The following is a 21,537-nucleotide window of genomic DNA, read 5'->3' on the forward strand; positions in this document are numbered from 1 at the left end:
ATACGGTAGAGTGAGTGCCAAAATTGTATATCACCTTGTTTGTCGCCTAATTTGAACAAGAAAACACAAAAGAAGATGCATATTCCTGAAATTTTTTGTATGTTTTTTATTCCTCAGTTCTCTGAAGAACCAAACTGTCTTATCATCGATTAACAGTATCGGACATTCGATAACCACCCTGTTTTGGATATGTTGGTGGTGGTGGTTAAAACCTAGTTCCGCCACTGGTTGCGGTGGGTATCCAATGAGAGTTTCAAGAAGCATTTGTCTCCAGTTGATAAACATAAATCAGAATCCCTCGCTATCTCCTCTCCAGTTAGCAAGCTATGAACTTGCAGAACGACAGTAAAAACCAGTAACGTGCATAATGCATAACAAGTAAAAGGCGAACATCGCAACCGGAAAAAAAATGAAGTACAAGGGGACCGATCAACCATGAAAACCGGTGAAAAATTGCTGCATACATGATCCAACAATTGCCAGGTAAATGGGATAAAAGGAGCTAAATTACAACTTCGATAGGTAAATGGTGGTACAAGATTTGGTAGCTTCCTAAACACACTAACTTTATTGAGTCTCATCAAAACTAACCCTGCTCGATTTGGAGCCTCAAAAAAGAGGCAGCTAACAAACCCGCCCTCGCAAAATTTGAAAAAAATTAAATTCTTTCTAGTGGTACACGATTACATTGTTGTAGCTCAATGTACCGCAACTCGTTTTCAGGATGCAGGAGCATATTCTTGGATTGCTGTGGCCAGTTTGCTTCTATCTTCCTCTGTTTTCAACCTAATTAAGAAAGTATGCGCCACAACACTATCACTTTCACCACCTTCGCCCTACAAAATCCAAGAGAAATTGCACTTATTATTGGATGATATGAATAACAAGTTAACATTTATGCTTCATGGAGTACCTTGCATCTTCCGAAACTATGTACAAGGCAATTAAGCCCCGCTACTGTTTGAAACTTTGAAGACCCGACAATATGTTTTGTTCTTAACGATTTACTTTACACACCAAAAAAAAAAAAAAAACCAGTGACACAGAAAACTATATCAAATTTCCCCACAGAACATACGTGCATGTGTATTTCACTAAGATCTACGAGGATTAAAAGTTCAAAACTAATTAATGGATCAAGAAACAAACACAGAATCCCAGAGAAAAACAATCAGGAGTTTTCTTTGGCAGCCAAACAGCTTATAATAGCCTTTCTGAGGGTCAGATATTTAATCGATAGTTGTATAAACCTGGCTTCTTCTTTTTTCCTTCGTAAAGTTAAATCGACCAAAAATTACAAATTGGATATCCAAATATCAGCATTCTCTTACCGCAGTATGGAATATTGCAACAAGGGAATTCTTCTGTACATTCGTCTTAATGCCAGAATATAACAAGGCATTAAGCTGCACTCTTCCCACCTACCATCAGAAAAGATAATAAGTTAAACTTCAGCTGAAGACGTACACTTCTAAATGCAATGACTTCAACTCATCAGGAAGCCATTAAAAAGAAGCAACAGGCCTGACTCAAACAACGAAAAGGGACCGGCTCAAAACATACACTTCTAAATGCAATGACTTCAACTCATCAAACAACAGGCCTGACTTAAACAACGAAAAGGGACAACAGAAACTAAAAAATATTATAACTTTAAAAGGACGAAATGGGAATAAAGCAATAGAAATGAAGATTTTCTTCTTCTCTCAAACAAAAGCAAATCTAAGAATTACACCCTTTTGCCAACATACCACACTTCTTAAAAGCACACAATCAAACTAAAAAGCCTAAAGTTAATGTGTCTAGAAGAAAACATACATCGTTTCGAACAATGATTGTTGGTTTTGATTCTTTTGTACCCTTGCTGACACCCTCTTTGCATTTAATACATAGCTTCCCTGTGCCTTTATCTTTCCATGCATCTTTATCTGCTGGATCACTTGACTGGAATAAACGGAGAGGGTGTTGAAAAAGTCAATCAGAATATGCAAGTTACAAACGGTGCTTGGCACATGCAATCTCAGGTTACCAAAACATTAAACAAAACACATCCGTCAAAGGCAGCAAATGTAAAATAGACAAAATTGCATCACAGAAATTTCCTATCTAAAAACGGAAGTATCTCAGACCAAAAATACAGCAGTTAATTTGAGCATGACAAACAGATAACATGCATTATTATTTTAATAACTTGACATGAGAACAAACTAAAATTCCTAAAACAGTACCAAATGGCACTTATGAAATGTTCTACAGTGGGTATGTAACTTGATTAATCATCATGATCGCCCGATAAGAGCACCATAGTTGTTGACCTAGGCAAGCCTTTTATGTATGAAATACGGACTAAATGTCTAAAGCTGAGGCTGCCCCTCCTTATTTATTTTTATTCTTCTTTTTGGCTTTGTGAAACGTATCAATACAATACCGCACAATAAAATATTAGCATCAGTAACTGCAGTACAGGAGTTAATAAAATGCATGAATGCGCATGTTAAGTCTACTGATATGTATTGTTTAAAACCTCTATTTTGTACATATGGATATATCTATTACATCAACATCTTCATATAACTCAAACGTGGAAAATCCAATATAAGTAATTAAGTATCAATAGACTGATACCAGCACGCATTTTTATAAACTTTGAATGAAAAAAGAGATTAAATACAACATTTGGAAATCAATGAAAGTAAAGAGGGTTTCAAATTTTGGTAGTGTGAACAAATTCAGAATGCAATTTATGAATATTATCTTAATGAATAGAGAAGATTACAAAGTTTCATACTCACATACCTTCACATAAAGTTTGCACTTGACTTCATGGACTACAACAACACCCTTCTCTTCAGACTTTTCCACAGATGGGCTTCCAGGTTGCTCCAATCCATTTTCTGGACCAGAACATGAACATTCAGTACTTAAAAAGAATCAAAGACCATATTGAGATAATTTCTACAACTATATCGAGATAATTTCTACAACTATCAGCACAGGTAACCATCACCATTAAACTTTAACAACTATAAATATGGTGAACGGGATGTAGTACAATGCAAACCCTATATGTCCACAAGCTTGGACCATGTTCTTTTCAAAAAAAACAAGCTTGGACCATGAACCTAACACAAAGGCACAAATATAATCACGTCCTGCCACATAGACCCACTAGTGGAACACTAAATTCAAATTTAATGATCATGAAGTCATAGGCGCATGAGCTTCTTTCCCTTAAATTCTGAAAACCAAGGAAAGTTTCTTCATACGGTCAGGAAAATCCAACATAACAGAAGCATTTGAATATGATTACCCAAGTTGCAACAAAAAAATAAAATTATTTAGTCAACTCCTGACTTTGCAAGTCAAGGAAGTGCCTTTATTTGTTGGTAGTCTTTAAAACAAAAACAAAACAAAAAGATAAATCAATTGTCCCAGGTTTCCCAAGTGAGGTGTCCTGAATGTGTCAACTTCATCTCCAGACTACTTTTTTTTAATTGGATGTCTACGAAACACTTTAGTATTGGAGGACTCAACATGTAGGATACAGGCATTTACTTAAGGGATTCCATGCTTGACATCACAGGTGCACCAATTGAAAACATACTTAGTTCCATTTATGTTGCAGCAATAGGCTTTAGGTTTCAAATTAATTGACAAATTAACAACTCAATCAAATGCCTAGCCCTTAATAAAAAGGAACAAAAGGTGGTATTTAGCAATAAAAAAGTCTTCTAACAAACCCAATTAAAACCAAACATCGGAAGCTTACAAGCTTCACTCAGAGAAATGTTTCTAGATAACAAATGAGAACTCATTCATCAAGACAATAACTATAGTCGGATGCTTAAAGCATATGAAATAAAATTATGGCATGGAATCAAACATACATGAAGAGGTAAATTGAGGGGGGAAATTAACAGAAAATAAGAGTAGCAAAGGTAAAAGAGCAAAAACTTATTGTCTCACCATCATCTGCTTCATCTTGCTTTGGGGGAACTGAACTTTGAAATCCTGGTACAAAATTACCAAAAAGAACTAGCGATAAATCAATGACAGGCAGTAAGCAAGTAATAAGTTAATTGTGAAAATATATCAAGCTACTTGCAACCATTTCCAACAGTAGATTAAACATTCTGAACATTTTAGGAATCTACAAACTTTATCATAAAATACTCTGGAAAGCACCGTACAATATCAGTGTTTTCTCCTGGTCAGCATACCCTTAATTACTTGTACGATGTTCTTTCTGTCCATAGAAATAATTCAACATTTTAGGAATGAAACATTTTTGCTCTACCGTGTAATCTGAATTTATAATCGGATCTACTATGAAACACATCAAGAGTCAAGACCATTTATACCATAAATGAAACATGTCGTTAATATGATACCTACCAAACATGGAAGGGGGCTGATTGTTGAAGGGCAACCCAGGGCTTTGACTGTTGGATAATAATCCAAAACTGGGAGTGCTGGAGAACGCCGCAGAACTCTGAGTATTGGAAGACAACCCTGAGCTTTGACTGTTAGAGAAAAGTTCAAAACTGGGAGTGTTGAGGCAAGCCACAGAACTTTGACTACTAGAAAATACTCCGGAGCTTTGATTATTCGAAAATATTGCCGAGCTTTGACTATTGCCAAATATTCCGAAACTTTCAGTTTTCTTTTGATCTGATCCAGTGCTCTGACTTGTGGAAAACATTCCAGAACTTTGAGTATTGGGAAATAGTCCGGAGCTCTGACTAGTCAATAAGACTGACGAGCTCTGGCTGCCAAATATTTCTGAAGAGCTTTGACTGTTAGAAAATTCTCCTGCAGAACTTTGGATTGTAGGTGTTACTCCTGTGGAGCTGTGGTTGTTGGAGAAGGCACCTGCAGAGCTTTGGCTGTTGGAGAATACTCCAGAACTCCATGAAGTTGCAAAACTAACAGTTGTACCAATTGGTGAAAAAAAGGGTTTTGTCTGATTAAATTTTGTATCACTATTCGCAGACTCGGGAACCATTTTCTTTTCAGCAGTAATACAAGATCCTGCTGCTGCCAAATTTTCTCCTTTTGCAGCTTTTACTTTAAGCCAGTTAACAACATCACTGAATTTCTCCTGAAATGAGAGCGTGAATACAGAAACTAAATTTAATAAACATTTACTATATGGTAGAAACGATTTAAAGAGAAAAAGAGAAAGGAGAGAGGGTGGGGATGGGGGAGATAGAGAAACTAATAATGCGAAGGAAGAAAGAGTATGCGGGTGAAAACTTTTGTCATCCCCACCCTACCATGCCAAATGGAAATAATTAGGAAGGATATAGAGGTCTTGAACAAGCAATTATTGAATGAACTAATCCAAATGGCTTCTATGAAAGAATTTTATTCAACGTCTCATCTAATTGCTAAGAATATAGAATTACCCAGACTGGATACATATCCTTTCAAACAGATATAAAGTTGAAGAGAATTACCATAATGTTTGAAGCATGAGCTAGATAATCACGGACACCATCTTCCCAAAGTTCATCAGGATGAGTCTTTAGTTGTGTTTGTACCCAACTGTACAAAAACATATTCATAGAGAAAACATTATCAATTCTAAAGGGTCCAAATTCCAATAAACATAAGACAACTGAGGGCCATGATTCTGAGTAGCAGGAATAATTTTGAGAACAAATAGGAAATTTAAATAATGTAGAAACTTCAATATTATATAAATCATATCAAGTCATACTGAGATAATGAAATGCGTACGTAATATTTAATAAAGAAGAATAGTGTCTATAAAAAGAAACCAATTTAGTTGGAAACCTGATAAGAAACTTTGGCATAGCCACATACAACATGATGAAAGCATATATAGTTGTTGCAAGAGAAACAAGATGGACCTTGCAAATTGGGTGTTCAGAGCTCTCACATGCTGCCGAGATGATGCAGCCCGCTGTGCGTCCAAAGGAGGTGTATCTGTTGACTTCTCTTGGGAAGGCTCTGCCCTATTGGAGTCAAACGAGGATCCCGCCATAATCCTTTTGTTCCGGAACTGCATATGGTGAAAGAGAAAATATAAAAAAATCAACACAGCAACTGACATTCCAAAATCTCTAGCCCCCAGACTCCACACCCCACCAATATAAGAAACAGTATTCCCTTGAAAAACTTAAATGTAGAAATTTAAAACCACCAATAACCCCTTTGATGTCTTGCATAAGACCCATAATTAGAGGCGTTCCATACTTTACATCATTAAAAACTTCTGAAACATTAAAACCAAAACCGTTCCATACTTTTCATTATTAAAATCTTCTGTTTCATTCTGAAACCAAACCGAAGCTCAATAATCAGGATGGATGCGGCATCCATATTTGGGAACCACCTAATACCGTGCCGAACCGATGGAAATTAAATATAATATATATATATATATATATATATATATATATATTAAATTGATGTGTCCCGTCCCCTTTTAATTGGTTGTTTGGCAAGTTCATTACTTCGAACCCCATGTAGAAGCTGCTAACCTACTGCCAAGTTCTCCCAAATAATCCCAAAAACCAGATGATTGCTACCGATGTACTTTATAATGGACATCATTGCAAGTTCATTCCTTCAATCCCCATGCAGAAGCTGCTAACCTACAGCCCCTCCCAAATAATCCCAAAAATGACTTCATCCAGATGATTGCTACCGATGTACTTTAAAATGGACATCATTCCAAACCCTTGCAACTGGATATGCTTGCAATTAAGTTCAATTAGCTAAGACGACGACAACAACAACAACAAAGCCTTTTCCCACTAAGTGGGGTCGGCTATATGAATCCTAGAACGCCATTGCGCTCGGTTTTGTGTCATGTCCTCCGTTAGATCCAAGTACTCAAGTCTTTTCTTAGGGTCTCTTCCAAAGTTTTCCTAGGTCTTCCTCTACCCCTTCGGCCCTGAACCTCTGTCCCGTAGTCACATTTTCGAACCGGAGCGTCAGTAGGCCTTCTTTGCACATGTCCAAACCACCGGAACCGATTTTCTCTCATATTTCCTTCAATTTTGGCTACTCCTACTTTACCTCGGATATCCTCATTCCCAATCTTATCCTTTCTCGTGTGCCCATACATCCCACGAAGCATCCTCATCTCTGCTACACCCATTTTGTGTACGTGTTGATGCTTCACCGCCCAACATTCTGTGTCATACAACATCGCTGGCCTTATTGCCGTCCTATAAAATTTTCCCTTGAGCTTCAGTGGCCTACGACGGTCACACAACACGCCGAATGCACTCTTACACTTCATCCATCCAACTTGTATTCTATGGTTGAGATCTCCATCTAATTCTCCGTTCTCTTGCAAGATAGATCCTAGGTAGCGAAAGCGGTCACTTTTTGTGATCTTCGCTAGATTGCTCCGGTCATTAGTGTGGATAAGTATATAAATGGATAGAGATAGGAAAGCAAACACAAGATGTACGTGGTTCACCCAGATTGGCTACGTCCACAGAATAGAGGAGTTCTCATTAATTGTGAAGGGTTTACACAAGTACATAGGTTCAAGCTCTCCTTTAGTGAGTACAAGTGGATGATTTAGTACAAATGACATTAGGAAATATTGTGGGAGAATGATCTCGTAACCACGAAACTTCTAAGTACCGGAGTGTGGTATCGTCTTGACTTGCCTTATCTGTCTCATAGGTAGATGTGGCATCTTCTCTGGAAGTACTCTCCCTCCATCCAGGGGTGGTATCTGTAACTGGTGGAGATGCACAAGGTAATGTATCAATTTCACTTGAAGCTTACTTGTAGTTTCAGGCTCGGTCAAGCGCGATACAAACCATGTAGTAGGAGTCCCCCAAGTCGCCGAGCTAGGGGATCTGTTGAAAGAGGTGACAGACAAGGTAAGCAATCAGAGCTCCGGCTGATTGTTCACATTCTCCCTATCTTGCAGGCAGCATGAAGGATAAAGAGAAGAAAAATGAGAAGAGATGATATGGGATACTTTTGCTTTTGAAGAAGTAACTTTCCACAGGCTTATTCTTGAACTGGGCTGGAGGGTTTTCTGGTTTCCTCCAGAGTATAAGGCCGACTGAAGAATTTGAGGGTCAAAACAAGTCCATCAAATCTAGAGTACGTTCGACCCTGCTGATATGGGATACTTTTGCTTTTGACAGAGTAGTGGATGTATCGGCACGTGTGCTGTTACGCTTGTCTCCACATGCTTCCTTGTATCCTTCTCACTTGCCCTATCTGTTCCTCAGGCAGATGCGGTATCTTCCCTGGAAGCATAAAATGTTGAAGATGAGTACTCGAGAGCAATGCCAGGTAAGTAATCGGGCAAGGGGTTCCAGGCAGTCAGTTCCTGGCTGGAAGCTTGATTCCAAGTGCTGACTAATTGCTCTCTTTCTCCTTGTCTTGCAAGTAAGAACAAGGCCAAAGGAAAAGACAGGGAAAAAGCATGATATGGGATACTCTTGCTTTTAACCCTGATGATATGAGATATTCTTGCTCTAGTATAGCTTGTTTACAGAGGTATTATCGGGGGGAAAGAAAGCTGAATATTTCGAAAGGCTTCGTTTGGAGTGCCCTCTCAGATAAGAGGAAGGGTTGAGCATTTTTGCAGGTCTGCCTGTCCGTTGGGGATGGAGGTCGACATATATAGGAGTCTCCCTAACATCAAGTAATAATGCTATTCCTTTACCTTGCTTGGTCATAGCACGGTAGTGGGAGCTGCCAGCTTCACATGTTTTAACTCTATCAGAGCACTTTGAAAAAGTGGTATGTGATATCTGGAAAGCTGATGTTGCGTGTGAAGATTACAGACAAGCTTTATCCAAGGAGATCCAGCTCTTGAAGTTGGGAAAGTGGTGCCTCTTCGGTTTTCGAACAAGCAATCCTGTCGGGGATCTGGCTCTCGAGATTCGGAGAACGATGCCTCTTCGATTTTTGAGAAAGCAATCCTGCTAGGGGTCTGGCTCTCGAGATTCAGAGAGCGGTGTCTCTTCGATTTTTGAGAAAGTAATCATGTTGGGAGTCTGGCTCTCGGGATTCGGAGGGCGGTGCCTCATTGATTTTGGAGCAAGCAATCTTGTTGGGAGTGTTTTCTCGAATGTGAGTAAAGGTTGGGCATGTTTGCTAGTCTACCTTGCCACGAAGCACAGAGGTTGACACACAGGGACTTTCCAATTATCCAGCAGTGGTACTGTTCCTTTACCCTCTCTTCGATTTTTGAGAAAGTAATCATGTTGGGAGTCTGGCTCTCGAGATTCGGAGGGCGGTGCCTCTTCGATTTTGGAGCAAGCAATCTTGTTGGGAGTGTTTTCTCGAATGTGAGTAAAGGTTGGGCATGTTTGCTAGTCTACCTTGCCACGAAGCACAGAGGTTGACACACAGGGACTTTCCAATTATCCAGCAGTGGTACTGTTCCTTTACCCTCTCTTCGATTTTTGAGAAAGTAATCATGTTGGGAGTCTGGCTCTCGAGATTCGGAGGGCGGTGCCTCTTCGATTTTGGAACAAGCAATCTTGTTGGGAGTGTTTTCTCGAATGTGAGTAAAGGTTGGGCATGTTTGCTAGTCTACCTTGCCACGAAGCACAGAGGTTGACACACCGGGACTTTCCAATTATCCAGCAGTGGTACTGTTCCTTTACCCTTGTGGGTAATAATATGGTAGCTAGACCTTCAAAATTTATGTGTCTAAACTTTGTTAGTGTTGTTTCTTTGCTATTCTTTTACCCTTCTTGGTCAGAGCGATGTAGTGGGAGCTGCAAGCTTCACGTGTCTCAACTTTGTCAGAGAACTTTGGCAAAGTTATCTGTGGTACCCATGAGCTACTGTTGCGTGTGGGAAGTGGGTGATTGAACAGTACGATTCATGTGCTTTCTACTTCGCCAGAAATCTTCGACAGAATGCCCATAATTTCCGCAAAGCTGAGTGTGCGTGTGACAGGTGCTGACAAGGCTGGAAAAGTAGGTGCCTCTTCGATTTCTGAGATCGGCCCTCGTGGTCTCTGAGCAGCCCAGCTTTTGAGAAAGCAAGCCTCTTCGATTTCTGAGATCGGCCTTCGTGGTCTTTGAGCAGCCCAGCTTTTGAGAAAGCAAACGCCTCTTCGATTTCTGAGATCGACCCTCGTGGTCTCTGAGCAGCCTAGCTTTTGAGAAAGCAAACGCCTCTTCGATTTCTGAGCAGGCGCCTCTTCGATTTCTGAAGCTTCGTCGAGTGCAGATTTTTTTATAGGGGCTGACATTAAGTTCCAAAGCACACTTGAATATCTACCAGTAGAAGCTCCATTCTTGCACTTCTAAGATCTTGATTTGTCCGACCTCTTCTCTCTTCAACACCTTTGAAAATGTCTGGCCCCTCCGACCGTCGTTTTGACTTGAACCTTGTTAAAGAGACAGCCCCGCCTTCTCCAGACAACATATGGCGCCCATCCTTCGTCTCCCCTACTGGTCCTCTTACCGTTGGGGATTCCGTGATGAAGAATGATATGACCGCTGCGGTAGTGGCCAGGAACCTTCTCACTCCCAAAGATAACAGACTACTTTCCAAACGATCTGATGAGTTGGCTGTTAAGGATTCTCTGGCTCTCAGTGTTTAGTGTGCAGGTTCTATGTCTAATATGGCCCAACGCCTATTTGCTCGAACCCGCCAAGTTGAATCATTGGCGGCTGAAGTGATGAGTCTCAAACAGGAGATTAGAGGGCTCAAGCATGAGAATAAACAGTTGCACCGGCTCGCACATGACTATGCTACAAACATGAAGAGGAAACTTGACCAGATGAAGGAATCTGATGGTCAGGTTTTACTTGATCATCAGAGATTTGTGGGTTGATCATCAGAGATTTGTGGGTTTGTTCCAAAGGCATTTATTGCCTTCGTCTTCTGGGGCTGTACCGCGTAATGAAGCTCCAAATGATCAACCTCTGATGCCTCCTCCTTCTAGGGTTCTGTCCAGTACTGAGGCTCCGAATGATCCCCCTCCGGTGCCTTCTCTTTCTGAGGCTTTACCGACTGCTCAGACTTCTCCTAAGTAACCTTTGTGAAGGCTCCCTCTTGTTTGTTTATTTTGACTCAAGTATATGTACATATTTGTAACTTATCGGGGATATCAATAAATAAGCTTTCCTTCATTTCAACGTATTGTGTTAAATACACCAAAACCTTCTTCGCTAGGTTCTTTGAATTTTCTTTTGTTGAAGCTTGTATGTTGAAGCTTTGTGAGTGGAGCATGTAGGTTGAGGTAGTGTTCCCTTAATTTCCCGAGTGAGGAAAACTTCTCGGTTGGAGACTTGGAAAATCCAAGTCACTGAGTGGGATCGGCTATATGAATCTTAGAACGCCATTGTGTTCTGTCCTGTGTTATGTCCTCCGTTAGATCCAAGTACTCTAAGTCTTTTCTTAGGGTCTCTTCCAAAGTTTTCCTAGGTCTTCCTCTACCCCTTCGGCCCTGAACCTCTGTCCCATAGTCGCATCTTCTAATCGGAGCGTTAGTAGGCCTTCTTTGCACATGTCCAAACCACCGTAACCAATTTTCTCTCATCTTTCCTTCAATTTCGGCTACTCCTACTTTATCCCGGATATCCTCATTCCTAATCTTATCCTTTCTCGTGTGCCCACACATCCAACGAAGCATCCTCATCTCCGCTACACCCATTTTGTGTACGTGTTGATGCTTCACCGCCCAACATTCTGTGTCATACAGCATCGCCGGCCTTATTGCCATCCTATAAAATTTTCCCTTGAGCTTCAGTGGCATACGACGGTCACACAACACGCCGGATGCACTCTTCCACTTCATCCATCCAGCTTGTATTCTATGGTTGAGATCTCCATCTAATTCTCCGTTCTTTTGCAAGATAGATCCTAAGTAACGAAAACGGTCGCTCTTTGGTATTTCTTCATCTCCGATCCTCACCCCTAACTCGTTTTGGCCTCCATTTGCACTGAACTTGCACTCCATATATTCTGTCTTTGATCGGCTTAGGCGAAGACCTTTAGATTCCAACACTTCTCTCCAAAGGTTAAGCTTTGCATTTACCCCTTCCTGAGTTTCATCTATCAACACTATATCGTCTGCGAAAAGCATACACCAAGGAATATCATCTTGAATATGTCCTGTTAACTCATCCATTACCAACGCAAAAAGGTAAGGACTTAAGGATGAGCCTTGATGTAATCCTACAGTTATGGGAAAGCTTTCGGTTTGTCCTTCATGAGTTCTTACGGCAATCTTTGCTCCTTCATACATATCCTGTATAGCTTGGATATATGCTACTCGTACTCCTTTCTTCTCTAAAATCCTCCAAAGAATGTCTCTTGGGACCCTATCATACGCTTTTTCCAAATCTATAAAGACCATGTGTAAATCCTTTTTCCCATCTCTATATCTTTCCATCAATCTTCATAAGAGATAGATTGCCTCCATGGTTGAGCGCCCTGGCATGAACCCGAATTGGTTGTCCGAAACCCGTGTCTCTTGCCTCAATCTATGCTCAATGACTCTCTCCCAGAGCTTTATTGTATGACTCATTAGCTTAATACCCCTATAGTTCATGCAATTTTGTACATCGCCCTTATTCTTGTAGATAGGCACCAAAGTGCTCGTTCGCCACTCATTTGGCATCTTCTTCGTTTTCAAAATCCTATTGAAAAGGTCAGTGAGCCATGTTATACCTGTCTCTCCCAAAACTTTCCACACTTCGATTGGTATATCGTCTGGGCCTACTACTTTTCTATGATTCATCTTCTTCAAAGCTACAACCACTTCTTCCTTCCGGATTCTACGATAAAAAGAGTAGTTTCTACACTCTTCTGAGTTACTCAACTCCCCTAAAGAAGCACTCCTTTCATGTCCTTCATTGAAAAGATTATGAAAATAACATTTCCATCTGTCTTTAACCGCGTTCTCTGTAGCAAGAACCTTTCCATCCTCATCCTTGATGCACCTCACTTGGTTTAGGTCCCTTGTCTTCTTTTCCCTTGCTCTAGCTAGTTTATAGATATCCAACTCTCCTTCTTTGGTATCTAGTCGCTTATACATATCGTCATAAGCCGCTAACTTAGCTTCTCTCACAGCTTTCTTCGCCTCTTGCTTCGCTTTTCTATACCTTTCACCATTTTCATCGGTCTTATCCTTGTATAAGGCTTTACAACATTCCTTCTTAGCCTTCACCTTTGTTTGTACCTCCTCATTCCACCACCAAGATTCCTTTTGGTGTGGGGCAAAGCCCTTGGACTCTCCTAATACCTCTTTTGCTACTTTTCGGATACAACTAGCCATGGAATCCCACATTTGGTTAGCTTCCCCCTCTCTATCCCACACACACTGAGTGATTACTTTCTCTTTGAAAATGGCTTGTTTTTCTTCTTTTAGATTCCACCATCTAGTCCTTGGGCACTTCCAAGTCTTGTTCTTTTTTCTCACTCTTTTGATATGTACATCCATCACCAACAAGCGATGTTGATTAGCCACGCTCTCTCCTGGTATAACTTTGCAATCCTTACAAGTTATACGATCCCCTTTCCTCATTAGAAGAAAATCTATTTGTGTTTTTGACGACCCACTCTTGTAGGTGATCACATGTTCTTCTCTCTTCTTAAAGAAGGTGTTGGCTAAGAAAAGATCATATGCCATTGCAAAATCCAAGATAGCTTCCCCATCCTCGTTTCTCTCCCCAAAACCATGGCCACCATGAAAACCTCCATAGTTGCCTGTCTCCCTGCCCACGTGTCCATTTAAATCTCCTCCTATAAATAACTTCTCCGTCTGAGCAATTCCTTGCACCAAGTCTCCAAGGTCTTCCCAAAATTTCTCCTTCGAACTCGTATCCAACCCTACTTGAGGTGCGTACGCACTAATCACATTGATAAGTTCTTGTCCTATTACAATCTTGATTGCCATGATTCTATCTCCTACCCTCTTGATATCTACAACATCTTGTGTCAAGGTCTTGTCCACGATGATGCCAACACCGTTTCTCGTTCTATTTGTGCCCGAATACCATAGTTTAAACCCTGAGTTTTCTAGATCCTTTGCCTTACGACCAACCCACTTAGTTTCTTGTAGGCACATAATATTTATCCTTCTCCTCACCATAACTTCTACTACTTCCATAGATTTTCCCGTCAAGGTTCCTATATTCCACGTTCCTAAACGCATTTTTCTCTCTTGAACTCGACCCTTCTGTCCTAGCTTCTTCACCCTTCCCCGTCTAATCGGATCAAAGTACTTCTTTTGTGTGTCCCGTGTAAAGTTGATAGGAGCATATGCTCCCAAACAACTTTGAGTGGAGTCGTTCGAAAAAAAGTTTCTATAGCCCCCTTACTCATTTAACATTGCATCCGGGTGCCGATGGAGATACAACGACCCTTGCTCACTTATCACTGTGCTCGAGCCACACAGCGCGCCACTTACGGGTGACGCCCTAGCTTTAGCGCGATTTCGTTCTGGATTCATTTTCATAAGGATTCGACGTAATCATGGAGTGCCGGCTGTCGACTACCTGACGCCCTCCCCCTCCTCCTTTATCCGGGCTTGGGACCGGCAATGTAAGATAAACTTACACGGCGGAGTTTTCAATTAGCTAAGACAATGAACTTAAATGGACTAACAATTGCCTCTTGGTGGCTGCCTGCAACAACCTTCTGGATTTGTGCACCGAGTTTGGACGGTGTCATTTGCTCAACTCCTCTACACTTTTCATGCCATGCTTCTTAAATTTGAGAATTATTTAATATGGTACCGAAGTGATACCAGATCATGCAGAAACTAATTGGTTCAGTATGGTCCGGTACCATTTCCTCAAATCCCCCATACCGAACCATCCCATACCAGTGGACATTTCCAGTATCACCTACATACCGAACCGTCTCATACCGTGCCCACCTCTACCCATAATCACCCATAATGTTTGCCTTGTAATATTTGACAGCCATTGAGCCTACATTGAGAGGCAACTGAGGTCCGAGGATAACAAATGTCCATCAAACAAATGCTTGCCTAGGAAGTGGATTTTCCTTCCATTTTTTTTTAGTGAATATTAAGATTTCAATCAAAGCCCACGATTCAGTACAGAAATGCAACAATGAGTATCTAAATACAAACCGACAACGAACCAACAAACCAGACGCCAAAAGAAATAAATTACCAACAGAAAGCCTAATTTATCCGCTTCCGATAAATACAGACATACACCTTCACTATCGAAAGGGGAACTTTAATATTACTCCAAGTCAAAGCTAATAAGCCTAACATCTTCCTTGACATCAATAAAACCTGCTCCTTCTTACTTCTACCATAACTTCGCCATCTACCCTTCTCCTTAAGAAGAGAACGGCCGCCTAATTTCCTTTTTAAAGTCTGCATATCTTCCACACCCTTTGCTCAGTTTTACGTTATTATTCCTACTTTATTACTTCGCGTACCCCCAAAATCCTTGGTCAGCCCACAAATTGACAAAAGTTGATTTTTTTTTAACAAATAATCCCACAATTCCAATCTGTAAAACTAATAAAAACCCAATAACCCTTTTAGATTATGTACTCCTTCATAATATAATGCAAAGTTGCAACCTCTATAGCTAATTCCCCCCTAATCAGCTTGAAATTCAAAACCTTTGGGATTTATTCACACAAAACAATTAAAAAAAATCCGCAGGGCCTCCAATACACTTCAATCCCAAAAACAAAAGCTAGAAATTAGGGTTCCCCCTCCCCCCAAAAAAATCAATAAAAATTGCATAAAAACAACAAAAAGGTGAAATTTTTAAAAGGGAAAGTGGTACTTACAGGCGAGTCAGAGTTGGAGTCCGATACAGAAAAACGTTTCGGACCTTTCGTCATCATGATTCGGGCTTTCCGGGTTCAAAAGCAGAATAGGGTTCTTCAAAATTTCTCTGCTTTTTCCTTCAGACTGGCAACATTGCAAGCAAAACGAGGAAAAAATGAAGAGTCCTTTTTTTACAATTAAACAAAAAATAAAATAAAAGGAAAGGTGATTAGAGCCTTTGGATCAGGTGGGGAACCAACTTTTAATTTGGACCGTTGCATTGGCTTCCCACTACAGTATTATTTCACGTGGGTTTTTGTATTAATTGGAATTTGAGAGACCACTTGGCTACCGTCCATTTTGTAGTTTTTTTCTTTAGTTAAATTACAGATTGCCTCTTCAGTTTGAGTACAATTACAATCTCCCACAATATTTTTATAATATTTTAATCTTATACATAAAGTCATGTTTAGTTGCAGCATCAGATGTTCATTAATCAATCTGTTAAATTGATTGTTAAGCGATAGCAGGACAAATGTAGGCTCCACATATTTGCTAACTTGGATTACAGACCAATTTAGGAGTGTCAATTTATTCCAAGAACACCAATGAATCTTTTTCTCGGAATATGATTCTATCTAGATCTTCTTTGTGAAAATCTTGGGTATCAGTTCATCATATTCGTTTATCAGTCATTATTCGACCAGAAATCATATATTTCAACGTTGATTTGCTTGAGCAATTTCCCAGATGAGAGAAAGGATTGAACATCCAGGGTGACATCATGACCACAATATGCCAGAAGCGTTGGAAGAAAGGTGTCATACCGTCCGGTCTAGGAGTCGTGGTAGGTTTCATTTGGAAAACAGCTGTTTTGATTTCCTCCGCATAAAATGACCTGTCTAATTCCTTATTCATCGTAGTCGTCACTCTATTCTCCATAGAGCGATGCAGGAGGTCAAAGAGCAAAACAGCTCGCTAAAATAGTTAGGCCAAATCGGATAAATGATCCATGTGGTCATAAGGTATTCGGAAGATAACTCATGTGCTAAAAAAACTCGGATTTAAACCCTTATGGTGTACTTTGTTAACAAATTTAGTCCAAAAATGATTTTTCCATTAACTATTTGTTAATACATGGGTAAAATTGTACTTTGATATGTGCAACAAAAACATCAATACGCCACCGCCGTAAATAACAGATCAGGAAAAGGTATCTATCATTACCCAATCGAACTGACAAAATAACACATCAGAAGCCCCCAAAAATTCAAATATTGAATTATAAATCTTTTACTTGTTCAATTCTACCGGATCACAACATACAAATACTCCATAAAATCAAGAAATTCTACAACAAGCTGAAAATCTCATAACTTTCAACCAAAAAACAAATCAAACAGAGATATGATTGAGTGGCGAGAGTGACAGGTTGGGAACTTAAAAAGGAATCTCAAAAAAAGTAAAGAGACGTACAAATCGGTAAGCGCAAAGAGGAGCCAATGTGACATCACGACGTCGTAGCGAGTGGAGCAAGGTGACGATGGCCATGGCTGACTAGAGCAAAGTGAGAGAGAGAGAGAGAGAGAGAGAGAGAGAGAGAGAGAGACTAGGAGGAGGTCAAGAAAAGACGATAGGGGGTTTGAATCCGAGTTCGACTTCCCCCCTCCAAACTCTTTGGCTTGCTGTTCGAGTTCGGCTTCCTGCTCCTCGGCGACGAGGGCCCAGGCGCCAGGTTTGGCCCATGGAGACATGGTGGCTCTGTGAAAAACTTAAAATGGTCTCTCCTTTTTCCCTTGCGCAAAGTGAGTTTGGTGGTTGCATAGGAGAGATGCAGGAAGAAGGAGGTGCACGTCAAAGTACAATTTTACCCATGTATTAATAAATAGTTAACGAAAAAATCACTTTTTGACTAAATTTGCTAACGGCGTACACAAATGGATTTAAATCTGAGTTTTTTTTAGCACAAAAGCTATCTACCGAATACCTTATGACTACAAGGATCATTAATTTATCCGGTTTGGCCAAATAGTTAAGCATTGTATCCTCTATTTTCTTATCATCCTCAACCTAGTCAGCGTTAGCATTGGTGATCCCCCTTTGCAACGAACAATGCTTGGAATTGTTTCATAAAAATATTTCGGGGTTGATTCACAAAGCTTCATACTTAAAATTAAAATCATCCATATTATAAATTATTCACTAAAGATCATTCTTATAAAAAATCAATTAATAAAGATCATTTAGTTAATTAATTGTAGCAAATAGATAGACAATTTGTAATGATTTTACCTATTTCGACCCTTTGTATTTATGCAATTGGATAACTAAACGTTATCATCTTTTCTTAATTTTTTACAGTTATAATCTATACATAGTTATTATAATATAACTCTGATCATAAGTACAAAGTTCTGTAAATCGGATCATAATGTGTTTCAGAGGTATTCCTTCACAATTATGTGGAGCCAAACATTGTTAACTATAAACAACTCCAGCTTAATTTGTTTGTAATACATTTTGGCATAATCGAATGCATGAATTTCATAACTATAACTAAATACATTGAATTAAATTATGGTTTATCACCTATCTGCTATTTCAGATGAAAACAACAACAACAATAACAACAACAACAAAGCATTGTCCCACTAAGTATGGTCGGTTATATGAATTTTATAACTTTTGTTAGATCCAAGTAGTCCAAGTCTTTTAGATGAAAAAATGATTGCTTTAAATTGGATTCTTGTTAAATTTAAAGTAAGGATGGTACGTTTTTACCACTATTTCTTTGATCAACATGATCTTTTGGAAGAAACTAACTCCTAGCCATTCCCCTTCACATTAATGCTCATAATTTTTCCCACCAGGGAGCTAAACTAGCCAACATTTGCCTTGTCACCTTCTCTCCTTTCCTTTCTTTAATCCTTGGGGTGTATGGAGAACTAAATTCAAAAAATCAAGTAGAAAGAAAACTGCAGTCCTCAATACTTCAGACCAAGGGCCTTTCCTCTTCTGTTTCATTTGCTGTTCTACTCTTCCCTAGTTTGAAAGAGTTTGCATGTTTGGCAGCAGTATGTGAGATCACACTCCAACCCAGGACTTTGTTTTCGGGCAGCATTTTCATTATGATTCCCATGGCTATCAGCAGCAGCCCTGTCCCGTGTTGATCCGTCAAGGGCTTTGTAAATATCATGTATGAAAGCAACAATGTGACTGCCTTTCTCGCCGTTGTAATCTGCATTACCAGAACAAAATGTAAGTTTACCGGTTAAATGCGTGCATCAATTTCATAATGTAGTTTATTAAGAAGATTAAGAAGCAAAAATTACCATGGCAGTAGTGGCAGCTCCGAAAAGGGCAATGAGGGACAGCACAGATACTTGGCCAACATTTGTGGCTAGGGCTTCAAACACTAAAACCCCGTACACATAAGGATGCTGCAAAATCATTGACAGAAGAATATTTAACGTAAGAAACAGTTTAGTGTAACAACTTAAAACACTCTGGGAAGTTCATGGACCATATAATTGTGACTGATTCATAATCTCTTAACTTTTTCCATCTTAAGATCATCAAGTCCTAATTGTCCATTCATCTACGTACACCAATTGATTCATAAATCGTGACTATCCATCCAAGCGCAACCGGCTCTGATAGCACTTGTTAGGGCTGAAGTCAATAAAATGTGAAAATTTTATCTCAGAAAAACCTCAGTATGCAGATGAGATATAACATTTGATACTTATTCCCCATTTGGTGTATATATACACAAATATACATATATCTATGGTCAATGCTGGAGAATTTCATGCATATATGTTCAATGATGAATTCAAAATTAGACAGGCATGGTGGAGGCGTTATTCATGGCTCGACTCCAATACAACTCTTCGTGAAATATAAAAACTAAGCAAAGATTAGACATTACTAACTACTAATTACTTACCTCAGAACAAGAATTCCACGCCCTAACCAATTCTCCTGTAAGAATCATGGGTGGAAGCAAAAATGGCAACCCAACTACTGTTGAGCAGTACAACATCTCTGTCTGTAAGAAGTAAAAAGTAACACAAAATTACAAAGACACAGATGTAACTTTTTCTTTTAATCCCAAACTCTACGGCATATGAATTGAAGAACCGATAAACAATCTACAGGAGCTGAATATTTAGCTGTGAAGTATCAGGATTCAAGGTAAAAATTGATTCTTGCAAGTTACCCAAAAATGCATCCATGATTAGAGCACCAGATATCATAATTACACCAACCATGCTAAAATTGGGAGATGTTTTTGCATCTGCTAAGGTGAAAAGGATCAAACCAATCACTAGAAGCGTTGCCGAGATGTATTCCTGAATTGGATATTTCCTTCTCAATCCCGGGACAAATGCACCCATCAACATCACCGGCAATAACTGAGTTTTCGACAAATGTTTTTATAACAATCAGCTGGAACTGAAAAGGTTCACAAAGACCAAAAGCAGATTATGTAAATTTAATGACAGTTTTACCTTTGTGGATTGGAACATTATCTGTGCAGGGTAATTAAGCCAAGTCAAGGATCCCTTGGTCAATCCTTGAGAACCCATAAGAACGGCGGAAAGCTTCACATATGTCTTCCATGGATTCACCATGTTCTTGGTGGTGAAGCCTTGAATGTACATTAGTGCAATATATACAAACCCTTGTACAAAGGTGAAGTACCATCCACAGCTGCAAAATTACAAAAGATAGTAATTAAGGGCGGGTTCGGAAATGCTTATCTAATAAGCAATTTTGCTCATAAACGCTTTTCGCTTTTGCATGATTTTAACTTTTCTACCAAACCAGATTGTGGTTAACTAACCTGAATTGGAGATGATTATACACGTATTCCTGCGATCAACAAAACATGTTACACAAGAAACATAAGGGCTGCTTTTAAATTTGGAAAAACAAACAACTATATCAACTTTTTTCACCAAATATTCATACCAATCAATCAAATAGTAACAAAATAAAGCATGCAAAGAAAAAAATACAAAACAGGTAATTGTAAGTGATTTATGCACGTCTTTTTCTTTTCCTCTATGCATTGTTTATTTCTAACATTTGACATTTGAATTAAATAATCAACCAAAAATACTAAAATACATGGATATATAGAAGGAGAAAAAAGTTGTGCGGAATTAATTTCCTTAATTATATCGTAGAACGAAACAAAAACTATGAACAAAAATGATCAAATAAATACAAAACAAACCTCGCAGATGCCGTTGACAAGGTAACCAAAGAAGAAGCCAGAAGAGCAAATGATGAACTGCTGCCAACTCGGCCTATCAGACAGTGAGATCCCAAACAAGAACCTCGCTTGCTCCTCGTTCTTCATCTTCCCCACAACCCAATCAAAACCCCAAAAACCCAACCTCTGATTAATCACAAAGCTCAAGTTTTTTTTAGATGATGTTAGGAGAGTGACAGAGAGAGGGGAGAGAGTATGAGTTTTCAACTCTCCTCTTTCTCACAGCTGCCTCTTCGAAAGGGAAGGTGGCAACTGGCAATGGGGCTTGCGAGGAATTTGAAAAGTGGAAGGTTTGAAGGACTTTCCACACCAAGAATCACGGTAGAAGTTGGAGAATTTAAAGAGATTTGGTAAGTGAGCAATTTGATTTGTCAAAAGGGAGAGATTTGATGGAGTTGGGTTGGTTTGGTTTTTGGTTACTAGTCTCTTATTAGAATTTGATTGAAAGCTACTAGTTTGTTATTAGTATTTGACAAGTGTACCTGCAAAATTTAACCGACGGTTACCATGA

At 39.4% G+C, this 21,537-nt stretch overlaps 2 protein-coding genes across 3 annotated transcripts; both read right to left on the minus strand.

The window, feature by feature from the left end:
• Nucleotides 1-410: 410 nt before the first annotated feature.
• On the minus strand, nt 411-16,037 carry LOC103423166 (suppressor protein SRP40-like). Of its 2 annotated transcripts, none has more exons than XM_029104590.2 (9): nt 15,763-16,037; nt 5,877-6,028; nt 5,460-5,547; nt 4,396-5,101; nt 3,967-4,011; nt 2,797-2,894; nt 1,819-1,944; nt 1,332-1,421; nt 411-836 (listed from the first exon to the last, which is right to left on the minus strand). In XM_029104590.2, exons 1-9 carry the CDS (start codon nt 15,817-15,819, stop codon nt 720-722), a joined length of 1,479 nt encoding a protein of 492 aa, XP_028960423.2. In that variant the 5' UTR covers nt 15,820-16,037; the 3' UTR covers nt 411-719. The 2 variants fall into 2 exon arrangements, with proteins under 2 accessions (XP_028960423.2, XP_028960422.2); XM_029104589.2 differs by having other exon boundaries at nt 3,967-4,035; nt 15,763-15,973.
• Nucleotides 16,038-18,452: 2,415 nt separating this feature from the next.
• LOC114825624 (UDP-galactose/UDP-glucose transporter 4-like) lies at nt 18,453-21,256 on the minus strand. The gene is made up of 6 exons (XM_070823481.1): nt 20,988-21,256; nt 20,592-20,620; nt 20,257-20,458; nt 19,692-19,793; nt 19,075-19,182; nt 18,453-18,980 (listed from the first exon to the last, which is right to left on the minus strand). The coding sequence occupies exons 1-6, from the start codon at nt 21,111-21,113 to the stop codon at nt 18,735-18,737; spliced, it is 813 nt and encodes a 270-aa protein (XP_070679582.1). The 5' UTR covers nt 21,114-21,256; the 3' UTR covers nt 18,453-18,734.
• Nucleotides 21,257-21,537: the final 281 nt, after the last annotated feature.

Source organism: Malus domestica, chromosome 06, assembly GCF_042453785.1.
Source record: "Malus domestica chromosome 06, GDT2T_hap1".
NCBI lineage: Eukaryota > Viridiplantae > Streptophyta > Magnoliopsida > Rosales > Rosaceae > Malus > Malus domestica.

Excerpts from the sequence above, each read along its gene's own strand:
- LOC114825624 (XM_070823481.1), bottom strand. The coding sequence starts at position 21,113 with ATGAAGAACGAGGAGCAAGCGAGGTTCTTGTTTGGGATCTCACTGTCT. Across the intron at positions 20,621-20,987 it reads TTGTCAACGGCATCTGCGAG|GAATACGTGTATAATCATCT; the intron begins GTTTGTTTTGTA and ends TGTTGATCGCAG. Across the intron at positions 19,794-20,256 it reads TAATGTTCCAATCCACAAAG|ACAGAGATGTTGTACTGCTC; the intron begins GTAAAACTGTCA and ends TACTTCTTACAG.
- LOC103423166 (XM_029104589.2), bottom strand. The coding sequence starts at position 15,819 with ATGATGACGAAAGGTCCGAAACGTTTTTCTGTATCGGACTCCAACTCT. Across the intron at positions 6,029-15,762 it reads ACTCCAACTCTGACTCGCCT|TTCCGGAACAAAAGGATTAT; the intron begins GTAAGTACCACT and ends CACCATATGCAG. Across the intron at positions 1,422-1,818 it reads CAATCATTGTTCGAAACGAT|GTGGGAAGAGTGCAGCTTAA; the intron begins GTATGTTTTCTT and ends TTCTGATGGTAG.